The 12,206-nt window shown below is 39.7% G+C and overlaps 2 protein-coding genes across 2 annotated transcripts; both read left to right on the top strand.

The window, feature by feature from the left end:
- The first annotated feature begins 688 nt into the window (after positions 1-688).
- lrif1 (ligand dependent nuclear receptor interacting factor 1) lies at positions 689-7,188 on the top strand. The gene is made up of 3 exons (XM_023411495.2): positions 689-1,243; positions 2,176-3,787; positions 3,937-7,188. Exons 1-3 carry the CDS (start codon positions 1,227-1,229, stop codon positions 4,732-4,734), a joined length of 2,427 nt encoding a protein of 808 aa, XP_023267263.1. The 5' UTR covers positions 689-1,226; the 3' UTR covers positions 4,735-7,188.
- A 401-nt stretch (positions 7,189-7,589) lies between these two features.
- LOC111658854 (uncharacterized) lies at positions 7,590-12,205 on the top strand. Its single transcript, XM_023411528.2, has 3 exons — positions 7,590-7,679; positions 9,496-10,029; positions 10,472-12,205. The coding sequence occupies exons 2-3, from the start codon at positions 9,511-9,513 to the stop codon at positions 11,009-11,011; spliced, it is 1,059 nt and encodes a 352-aa protein (XP_023267296.1). The 5' UTR covers positions 7,590-7,679; positions 9,496-9,510; the 3' UTR covers positions 11,012-12,205.
- The last annotated feature ends 1 nt before the right edge of the window (position 12,206 follows it).

The raw sequence follows: 12,206 nt of genomic DNA, 5'->3' as shown, positions 1-12,206 counted from the left end.
GTTAGGGTGACGTTATGTACACTTTAATGTTCGGGGAACACACTTCGATGGGAAAACATAATCTCCTCCCAGGAATTAGAATCTAACATATGACATAAAAGGGGCTCATCTGAAATTAACTGAAATATATCAAGTAAAGATATCATATCATTTATAAGCTTCAGAGACTTAAATTTAAACTTGTTCAGCCTTTGACTTATATGTGGTTTAGTTTTAAAATACCTGAATTAATTTATTTTATTTTTTTTAAAAACCTTCCCAAATAAAGTATTCAGTCCAAAATAATGATTTTCAACAGTTCAACAGTTATTCACATCAAGATTAAGCCTCAGTCTTAAGAATCCATCCATTGGGTAAATCTCATTTAGGATTGTGAAGTCAACTCTTTCACTTTAGCAGGGATAGGAAATTAAATGGATCTCCAATTACCTTAACCTCCTCAACCTCTAATACCTTCAGTATGTAATATCTTTTTACTGGGATGGGGTAGCATTCCTTTCACTGAATGTTTCTAAAGACTCAATTCCTGATATATAGAGCTTTCTCAGCCCAGGAGAGATCTTTGAATACAAAATGTCTTCTCTAACCAGCGATCTCAACGAGGCTGGAGCTGTAGGCACAAACTAACCAACCACATCACGTTTCACTGAGCGGAACCGGAACCTGTAATGGTTGAGCGGATGTTAGCAGTGAGGAGGGTTCAGAGGCTGCCAGGGTTTGGTAACACAACAATACGCGTTTCAGCTGGCGTCAGTAAACACAATAGACTTTAAAAGAAACACAAGAGAATTACTGTTAGATCGAAAAGAGAGTCTGTGGTTAAAAAAACATAGATTGTTGAACTTGACATCAAAAGAACCATATCAACGGTTTGCTGCATTGAATACAACCAATGTAACAGACCGGAAGTTCAATGTAACAAACGCGAAGCCGAAACGGAAGCCGAGAGGCGAAGTGGCCGAAGCAAACTGTGCTGAAACATTCTGTCGATGCGAATCAAAAATAGTTCATTTAGTCGAAGGCTTTGAGCATTGTAAGGCTACAGACGGCTTTGTCTTATACGGCGAGGACGGAAGTAACGACGGAAATAACCGCCGCGCTGTGACGTTACCATGTGTTAACTCTGTAATGTCCTTTCATGTTACCTCACTTAACGTTAGCCAAACTCGACTCGACGTATCACAGCATCGGGAATATTACAAGCCGAGTGACCCACCAGTACAGACATGGATCCAGTTCACAGGTAGGCTTCAGTGATAAGGAAGTTTAAAAATGTGTAAGTGTGTGGTCATTTCTTGGCATTTTGCTGCCTGGTAGTGCTTAGCAGCTGTTCTTATTGCTATGATATTTTAATATTGTTTTAGTTAGTTAGGAACCTTATTCAAGTTCCCACAACTTCAGGTCTGCAGCACGTGATCACCATCACCTATAAATCAGTAGGCTACTTTTAGTTAGTAATTAGTACACTAGTCCCTGTTAGGACTAAGCCGCAGCCGTCCTCAGTATGAAACTTTCCAATGTTTATTTCTATTTTTGACCATTTATTTCCTTCATTAGGCCGTGCCGTACAACTTGTAGTGCACATTTTAGGTTAATATTGAAATTAGTCGAGTTGTTTATATATATTTTACAGCTGCAAATGTAATATATGTACATTGAATTTCGATATATGAAATATATGCACATATAAAACACAAATATACACTTGGAAATGATTATGAAACCTATTAGAAATTGGAACAATTTTCATATATTGTTATGTCTAGCCCATGCAAATATGTGTTTATGTGTGTATGCTGTATATATATATATAGAGAGAGAAAGAGATACGTTTCAAAATTAATGAGAAATTGTCAAGAAGAATTGAATATAAAATTTTATATGCATGTTCAAGCTACTCAGTTCAAGAGCCCCTAGTAAACCATGGGATCAACGCCAGGACCCTGAACTAGAGGCAGCTCATTAATCAATTCAGTTCATTAATTTCATTATTCATAGGGTTTCCCGAAATGTTGAACTCTTCCCCCTGTACTACCATAGCATTGTAAAGATCTAGGCCTGTATTGTTTACAAATCTTGCCATTTGACATATAACAGGCAAATATAAAATTTAAATGCATCTTTAGCCTCTAATTTTCACATCTCTTGTCTGACATCGTTTTTTTTTTCTCTCAGTGGGACCGGTGTTTTCTACCAGGCGATGCCTGCTGTTGGAGCCGATGGAAAGAACATCATGAAACTGATTCCTGTACAAATGGTCAATGGACATTTTGTCCAAACTGAAATAAACAAACCCAGATTGGCCCCTACAGCTCAGAAAGCTGTGACCTTAAATTTTTCCTCAGCTCCTGTTCAGATGGTAAAAAAGGCAGATTTGAATCCTTCTGCCACCCAGCAGATTGTCAAAAAGCAGGTTTCCTTTGTGAATGTGTTGCCTAAACCAGCAGGATTTGATCTTGCTAATTCACTAAACAAGCATCCACCCCAGCAAAAGCAAAATGTAAAGGCCAAATTACCTCTGATTGCACCTGCAACAAACTGTGGGAAGTTAGTAACACTTCCATGTCAGCTTCCAGTGACCATGAAATCTCCAGCACTCCCCAGTGGACAGTACTTCCAGATCCGCCCAAATGCACAAGTCCCAACGGTCCAAGCATCTGACCTTTCTGAGCTTATCAAGAAACAGATCTTTACTTCATCAGCCAGCTCCTCTCCAGGTCCAGGACTACCAAGTGTGGTTTTCATGTCACCTGTCACAACTGTGAATCAAGGTGTTACAAATGAAGGCGTAATGAATCAAGGCGTTACCCCACCATGTGATTCTGCACTTCCCTCACTCAACTTGCTTTCTAAGACTTTATGTGGGCTCCCAGCTAAATCGAAAACACTGTTAAAATTGGTTCCAAAGGTTTCACAAAGGCCCAACAGCCCTATAAAGTGGGTGATTGAAGAAGAGCACAGCTCAGCGGCTCCTAATATAAATCTTCATGATCCATCTTCTGTCGCTTCAGAGATTCTTCGAACTGTGGCAGAGAGAGAAAACACAAGCAAGCACTCTGACAACATTAGAAAAAGCACTCAGTCCAATCAGGGCAAAAGTGGACAAGGAGAGCGCAACACCGTGGTCGTGTGCAACGGGAGGGTCATTTATGTGGCCAAAAAAGGCAGCCGACCATTTAAAATGCAAAAAAGGAACTCCCCCCAAGCATCAACAGAAACTTATGAATCCAGCAAAACCTCTGTACCTTCAACCCAAGAGTCTTTGCAGTCAGATGCAGCTCAAACATGGCAGGACCTCAGAATTATTATCCCAGACGAGTCAGATGAAGTGATAGATCTTTGTGGCGACGATGATGCTCAGGATGACTCACCTGCACAAGCAGCATCAGTTAATGTGTCAGCTGTCTCTCTGCAGGACGATGACAATGTCATATTTGTGTCATATATTCCACCCAAATCTGAGGCTGGGTCAACACAAGGTTTGAGACTAAAAACACCAACAGCACTTGCAAGACGTGCAACAGACAAGACGGGAACAAGCAGCTTGGACAGTGTGACAGAAGCAAAGAGGCTAGATGGTGGAAGTGATGGCAGGGGTGTTTGTGGTTCAGTAGTGATGAACAGACATGATAATGAGGGCTCAAACACGATGAGCCAGCGAAGCACCTCCACCCAACAGGTGGAGAGAATGGAAGTTCATGAAGAAACAGAAAGTCCAGTAGATCCCAGCACCTCTAACAGCAGCAGTGGAACACGCCCTCAGGAACAGGACACCCACAAAATGGAGGTGAGGGAGGTGATGGATCTTTAGTTAAATAATCTTTAGCAAGATGTCACAAAGTTTCTTTCTATTTCCCACTGATGGGTTTGTCAGCCTTCAAAATACACTGTCAGTGCATTTTTATGTATTGTCTGTATTGTATGTTTTCTTTGCAGAGCCGTCCAGGCCCTGCACCATGCAGGACACCTTCGCCGGCAGCAAAACCATGTCAGATGGAGGACCATCAGCTGAGGCAGATATTTGGTATCACATCTGAGGTGAAAATCTGCCTGCAGAAGATTGATGAAGACACAGCCATGAGCTCAGAACTTTTTTTGCAGGAGCTTCATAGTTCCTGTAAAAAACAACAAACAGACACCTACAGTTGTCTCATCAATGTTAAGAGTGCTCTTTCCAAACTTGAGACAAAGCCTCCCTCTGCTTTGATGAATAAGTGCCATTTAGATAAAAGTTCACTCAAGGGAGCATCATGTGATGATGAAAATGCACCAGTGATTGGATACGTGGAACCAATAGATGAGGATTTCCCCAGTGCAGATGGCAACGTCATCCACGGGTCACAAAACCCAGCAGCACAGCTACAGACTCAGACTTGTGAGGATCTGAACACAAACACGAGGAGAATAGGAAGGGCAAGGAAACGCACCATGTGTCCATGTTGCGTCCCTGGTTCTCTGGAGCCTGCAGTAAAATCCAGCGCAAGGTTAGACGAGCCTGAGAAGTTGGCGTGGATGACGGAGAGCATGAGTAAAAAAGGGGGGCGAACAAAGGCTCCAAGAAAAGATGGAAAAACATCTGGAATCAACTGTCTAACGGCCAAGAACGAGGTTCCATCCAGTGACAGTTTGACCACATCACTGGATTTTAATGAACTAAAAAGACACAAACAGATCAAAAGACTCAAACAGCATCTAGAGAAAGAGGTGCCTTTAGAGCTGATGAGTGACAGCTGAGACAAGACAACCACATGCACTGTAATATTCTAACTAACCAATATTCTAACATAACTTTTGTTATAATCCTTTTATTAATTTACTTACATATTAACCCTCTCTTCAAACTCTTTAGTTAAGCCTAACTGTTGCTGTCCTTCTCTTGAGATTAACACTAACACATTGAATAACTGCCAACACTCATCTGCATCATATGTTTCTTGTTATACTGTTCAATTACTAAAAGTTATTTCACACTTGCCAGCCGATCACAATGAAACATTACATATTTTACACTTCTCCAGTGTTTAATTTGAAGTGTTGATATCCATAAAAAGATGTCATTTTGATTTTTAAGAACCAGAAACCATCTCAGTGTAGTTTTACATCTCCTCTCTCAGGCTTCTCTCTGGAGCTCTAGCAACAGGTCAGTGAGCCAATCAGAAGAGAGACTCTGAGCCTCTCCTCTGATTGGCTGATTGTTTTCTCAGTGATTGAATGAAATGTTGCAAATTAGCAGGTAAACACTCAGAGAAACCAAATCCTGCAAGGTTGGAGGGTGGTTCCAGGTGGGCAGGGCATGGGACATGGCTGAGAGCAGCGACTGCTTTGTTGTGACATCACAAAGTTTCAGAAATCCTTGCGGCTCGTTTTAAGGTTCAGTTTGTGAATATAGGCTGTGTGGATTTCTCTGTGGACTCAGCGCTCTTGACGCTTTCACAGTTTTAATATAGAACCTAGAACTGCTTTATAATCAAAAACACAATATGGGACCTTTAAGAATTCTTAGTGGCCGTGGTATGATAAAAAAAATACCTGTACCAGTATTACGGCTACTGAACGTTATGTGTCAAATTTCAGTTTTCTACTGAGATCCATCAGCATCCACATGTTTAACTTATGTTTGTGTGAGTGTTGGGACGGTGGTACCAGCTCTCATTCTTTGTCCTGTTCAGCCATTTTGTTTATTATAGCATGAATATTTGGCACCTATCCAGTCCACACTGAACAGAACCTGCCTTTTGAAGTTACCCCAGAAATCTGAAGAGAAACACAACCGTAAGAAAAACTGTTTCCTACAGTATGTTAGTATCTCCTTTCATTTAATTGGCTTGAAATATAAATATTAAAAATGCACATAAATAGCTATACTAAACCTGAACCTTATTATGTCTTAATCCATGTCACAACGGCAGCAGGAGATATGTTCTGTTCAGCAGGAAACATTTAAACAAAAAACAAAAAATGCACTATGTCACTTAGTTTAAATCCTGTAACATATTCCTTTAATGTGTCTACAGGGAGTCAGAACATGAAGAGGCAGCTGTCGTTTGCCTTAAAGGTTATATTGATTGAAAATATTTGAGAAATAGTACATTGAACATGTCAGTGGCACAAAAGGGCAATGAAAGCATCCCTCCAATGGCCCTGAGGGCTCATTACACTGCAACTTAAAACAAACGCAAACAAATTCAGGACTTACTCGCATGGATGTTTGATAATTAAAGATACTCAAATGTCTCTGTTATAATACATCCACGCACACATATTGTTCAAAGCTTTTAACTGCAAAAGTCACAAAGCGTTGAACAACAAGTGCTTCCCAGCCTGGTTCATCACTTTTCTTTTTTTGGGGGGGGCTTTTTATCCCTTTATTGGACAGTATAGTGGAGAGAGACAGAGAGGCAGAGAGAGGGGGAATGACATGCAGCAAAGGGTCGTCCGATGCGGGATTCGAACCAAGGCCGACTGTAGCCTGTACACATGGGGCGCCTGCTAAGACCACTACGCCAAACCTGTTTCATCACTTTTTTTGGTGTCCTTGTAAACACTTCCATTGTCATCTGTGCTACTTGCAGCGCATTTGTCTGTTTGGTTGTGTTGTGAGTATTTGCAGGATAGGTCTTGTCAAATTGATTAAGATATTTTCTGAATTTGCTTGTGTTTTGTTTTTGTGTGTTTGTGTTGAGTTCTCAGGGCCATGGTACATCCTTCCATCCAAAGCACACAGACCTACCTCCATTTTTGCCACTTGATGTGTTGAAAGGACACAGACAAACCAAACTATCATTCCTGACTGACTTATACGACCAAAACAAGATTTAGATTTAGATTAAGTTGTATGACAAAATAATTTCAGTCCAATTCTTACCTTTTTCAAAGACTGTGCTATGCAATTAAAAGAACGAATGATCTATGAATTTTCAACAGGCTACAAGAGAGGATTACAAAATAAGTTGTTTTCCTGTCACTGAAAAGCTAATGTGCATAAAATGTTTATAAAATTAGTTTAACAAAGACTGGTTATTAATGTCATGTCATGTTCAATCCTTGTGTTATGAAATACTAATGCACTAATGTCCACCACATTCTTACAAGATTATTTTAACAACTACTGGCGACTGGCTGACGTGCAGTGGATATTCACTGTCTCCAGACCTTTCCTCTACATAAAAAATGTCATGCTCCTTAAAAGTTGTTGAGGTGTTCCTTTTGTAAAAAAAAAACTTTTATTATTATTTCATATTTATAGTTGAGTGCTTTGGACCACCACTGTCAGAGAGACAGTAGCAGTGATCTGTTGATGCTTTGGTTTTACCTCATCATTCTTTGAACTGTCCACAAGAGTTTTCAGTTGGTCCTGACCACCACCGTTTCTTCATGAAAGAGTTTTTTCATAATAAAAGATACATCGTCTTAAAGATATTTTCACTAACAGATATATTTACTGCCCTAGCCAAACAGAGAAAAATATAGCTTACTGTAACTTCAGAAAGTCATGCAAAGCTTGGATTATAACCTGCTTGTGGTGTAAATAAATCAGTGTCAGTAGGGCCTAGATTTGCTCGAACCCCGCTTTTATTCTGGAGAGCTCGACCCGGAAATGTGGTTGTTTTACGAAGAAGTGAAACTGCAACAAAACACAAGTTGGGCTCTTTAAAGCTGGATGCGACTTCTTCATCAAGGTATGAGCAACAACACAATACCTTTCTTATTTTAACACGGCTGGTGTTTTAAGTAACACGTTGTAAGAAATGCCTTTATTTAGTTCCGTAGCAACGACGTATTTTGTTACCATCGAAACCGCAACCTAAAGTTTCTACGTCCTCCGTCATTATCGGTCGTTTGGAGGGAATCAATGTATTTCTACTTAAATAACTAACCTTAACCCTAAAGAGACACCAGAGACATTGACACAGTGCTGCTGTCTTTAAAACCCTAAGACGTTTAGACACTTTAGTGTCCTGGGTAGGACTGTTCTGGTTGAGGTTGGAGAGATACTCATCCGCCAGAGGAATCTCCATGGGCTGTGTCTATCACAGAGGACATTTTTGACCCGTCATTATTTTCTATCTACCGTTATTATCTACATGAACGACTTTCTCCTGCTTAGGTGTGACAATATGGCGGGTCAGTAGCCAGAGCAGCAGGCTGTTTATTGCACGAAAGTATTGGTTCATACATGCTTCACCACACGGATATAATAATTCTAGGCTCCAGTTATCCCGTATGCAAATACAATATAAGTACATATATTGAATAACCAGGAAACATATAGGTTTATGTAAAAAAAAGAAAAGAAAAGATATATATATATATATATGAAATATAAAACCCTTTTAGAAGTTCGAACAATTTCATACATTGACATGATTAGCCAATACAAATATCTGTGTTTATGTATGTTTGCTTGTACACAAACGTTACAAATGTATATCCATCCCAAAGCCTGTCAGTATATGTTGATATTATATACAGTGGCAAAAGCCTGAGGCAAGTTTCCCAGAATGGGAAGATAGACATGTTTAAAATTAATGAGAAATTGATAAGGAAGATATGATTCAGATTTATATAATTTAGAAAGTTTTTATATGTATGTTGTTCAATAAAGTTGCATAGATAAATATATATATTTAACATATATGGCCACATGTTATATCATAAAAAATGTAACTAATTATTAATATTTTATTTTTTAACCAAAATAAACCAACACACCACAGGGTATGAAATACTAGATCCGAGGGCTAATTCCAGAATAAAAGTTGCAGTCAATTATCAGTTGCCTGGCAGATTATTTAAACATACAATTTCCACCAAAATTTAATGTTACACATATTAACATCTTACAAAACCTTCCACAGTCCTCAATATACCAAGAACATGACCGCAGGTTCCTCAGTGGACTCTATGGCCCTGCTGATTGGCTAGGATTTCATCTTCAAGAAATAGCTGATTTTGCAAAAATAAAGCTCAAACGAAATTAATGTCAGTATGTAATTAGTAGAATAACCTGTAGTAGTTGTCCTCAGTTAATAAGGGACCACTGAGTCAATATCTGTTATCACCATAAAGCAACAGCACAGGATGAGGTTTTATTATTGATTTATCTATCAACTGTTTTCTGAATCTAAATATTCACATTTTTCATTTTGTCTGAATAATATAAAGGTATTTAGTTCATGGTGATATGAAACAGAAAAACAGCAAAGCTAGACACTGGAATTTGTTTTAAAAAACTGTACAAATTTGATAAATGAGTCAGCTTATTAATAATCAAAACTTTCATCTGAAGAGTTATGTTAGCTTGTAAATTGCAACCATTGTTAAGTTTAGCCAGTTAATGTAGTATGAAAGTATAAGAAATTATGGTAAAGTCCCATCCACAAATTCTATTCAATGCATCGATTTTTAGCAGGGAGGAAATAATGGGAACTGGTGGCGTTATTGTGCTCTTTAACAAAAATCACCCAAACTGATCAATTCTTAATGTGTACTCAGGGAAATACACAGAACATGGATCCTCCTGGCAGATTGGAAATCTACATCCCAGCAGAGGCTGAGGTGAAAAACATCTCTCTGTGCAGCTTACCAAACTCAGTGCTGAGAAGAATGGGCCTCCCCCTGTCTGACTCTAAGGAGGCAGGGTCTCCAGAAGGCATATGGATTTGTCCAGTAACCTTACGGAGGAAAGGGCAGAAACCAGTGGAAAACATGTCCTCACTGCTGGGCAGAGAGTTTCAGGCTGCACCGGGTCCCCTCCGAATGTCTTTTGTCTCCTCCAACCGTGCAGCTTATGAGGTGCTGAAGGGTGTCCCCGGGAAAAAGGTCTCTGCACAGAGATCTCACAACTCCCCGTCTCCTATAGCCTTGGCACCAGTGAGGCACAGAAATGCAGTTGTCATCTATCACGGGAACATTTACCTGTCCATCAGGAAACCCAATCGAAGCCAGAGTAAACCAGAGGCCCGTGACCCACAGCCGACTGCCCAGTCCTCTATTCCTTCAACATCATCATCTAAAAGCCAGAGGAAGGTAATGTCACATTTCAGTTGGTGATTACAATCGAGTCACAGCAACAAACCAGTTTAAAAAATGTAAGTGTGGTTAAAACATGACAGGCCATTTGACATGTATAACTTTAGCATTAGAAATAAATGGAGACTCTTCAGCAGTTTACAGCCAGGTTAAGGGCTCTGTGAGGCTGTACTGACACAGTTTGACTTTGTCAGTCACAGTGTGTGTCAGTACAATGAACACTGTCATTTTCAAAACAAAATTTAGAAAGTATAATGCAGTCTAAAGTATAGTCTAGTATAGTCCGTAGTAAAATAGTGCATATTAAGTGATGTTTAGCACGTATGGGATAGAAGCAGTGGTATTGAATGATGTGGATTCTTTGTTTATCATGTACCATTACTATGAATCCCATTAATGAGCATCGGCCTCACATGATACTACTCTGCATGTCCTACAGGAGCTGCTGAATAACAACAGGCCCAAGAAGAAACACACCACGTGTAAAGTAACACACAGTGAAAACAAGAAAGATGTTACACACAAGGTAAGGGACGTATCCTCATCCAAGACTGCTCGCTCTGTCCCTCAGTCCACTGGTAGTGTGCACAAAGTGGACAGCCACCGTCACACGGACGCCAGAGGAGAGCAGGCGGCAGAGGAAGCAGCAGCTCTGGAGCCAGCTTGGTTTCAGCCGGAGGGGGAGGAGGAGGAGGTGGTGGCCAACAAGGACAATAGTGGATATGAGATGCTGAACCTGGACGGTGAAGAAGCTGTGAGCACCAGTCAGAACAGTGACATGGACACTAATATGCACATCGAGGGTGATGAAGGGAACCAAAGCGGCACCAGGAGAGAGCCTCTGGGTGCAGCTCATGCCTCCACATCACTCCTGAAGGAGTTTGACTTTGAGCAGCTGGCTAAAGAAGAGATGATCGCTCGAATGAAGGCCAGACTCAGACAGAACGAAGCTGCTCTCAACAACTTCCCTTCTTTATAATGACACATCAGTCAGACTTAACAGCAGTGATGACGCTTTAGTTCTGCAAAAACTAAACTCTACACAGCAGCTAAGAGGCTAACTTTGGAAGATTTGATTATGTCAGATTGCTGTAATGACCAGCATGAACAAGAGCTATGATGATGACACCTTTATCTAAGCAATTTAGATTTAGTGTGCATAGCCTAAACACAAACTTTATTATTGATTATGTAAAATACATGTCACAAACGCAGCAGGAGATAAATTCTGTTGTTCAACAGAACTGCATGAAACATTTAAACAAAAATAACAAAGCGCTATTTCCCTTAGTTTAAGTTGTGTAACATATTCCTTTAATGTTTCAACAGGGAGTCAGAACTTATCTAATGATGAGGTGACTGCCTTTTGCCTTAAAGGTTATATTGATTGAAAATATTTAAGAAGTAGTACTTTGAATGTGTCAGTGTCACAAAAGTGCAGTGAAAGCATCCCTCCATCCAGAGTACGCCAACTTACCTCCATTTCAGTCACTTGATGTGATGAAAGGACGCCGACAAACCAAACTGTCCTCACCTAACTGACTTATACCACCAAAATAAGAGTTTAGTTGTATAACTGACGGCCCTCTTCCTTTCTTTTTCAAAGACCGTGCTATGCAATTAAAAGCTCTAAAAACTATGACGTGAACATACTGATCCTGAGGTCAAGGCTGAATGATTCGTGAATTTTCAATAGGCTACAAGAGAAGTTTACAAGACAAGTTATTTCCTGAAAAGCTAATGTGCATCAAATGTTTTTGATATTTGGCTCAACAAAGACTGGTTATTAATGTCATGTCATGTGCAATCATGTGTCATGAAATACTAATGCAAGATGTAAATTTTATTAGGACACTTATGTGAATAAATTGCTTTGTTGAAATAAGTCTTGTGAGCTGTAGACAGTAGAAATGACTGTACAGTTGTTTGAGTGAAGTTACATCATTACTTTTATGTTTTTAGCAATGCAGTGTATGAATAGTAATATTTTTGGGTCAGTAAGTCTTTGTATCACTCTTTTAGTCCAACACATTCCTACAAGGCAAGATTATCTTAACAACTACTGGCTACAAGTCCATTGCATATGCAGTGGATATCCATTTTCTCCAGACCTTTACTCTCCAAATAAAAAGTCCAAACTCCTCAAAAGTTGGCAAGGTGTTCCTTTGTTAAAC

This window comes from Seriola lalandi, unplaced genomic scaffold (genome assembly GCF_002814215.2).
Source record: "Seriola lalandi dorsalis isolate HSWRI2012SDOR001 ecotype SW California unplaced genomic scaffold, Sedor1 jcf7180002054469, whole genome shotgun sequence".
Classification (NCBI taxonomy): domain Eukaryota; kingdom Metazoa; phylum Chordata; class Actinopteri; order Carangiformes; family Carangidae; genus Seriola; species Seriola lalandi.
The sequence above is the reverse complement of the archived record's forward strand: the minus strand, read 5'-3'. Positions and strand labels throughout refer to the sequence as shown.

Excerpts from the sequence above, each read along its gene's own strand:
- lrif1 (XM_023411495.2), top strand. Across the intron at positions 3,788-3,936 it reads AGGACACCCACAAAATGGAG|AGCCGTCCAGGCCCTGCACC; the intron begins GTGAGGGAGGTG and ends TTTTCTTTGCAG.
- LOC111658854 (XM_023411528.2), top strand. The coding sequence starts at position 9,511 with ATGGATCCTCCTGGCAGATTGGAAATCTACATCCCAGCAGAGGCTGAG. Across the intron at positions 10,030-10,471 it reads CATCTAAAAGCCAGAGGAAG|GAGCTGCTGAATAACAACAG; the intron begins GTAATGTCACAT and ends CATGTCCTACAG.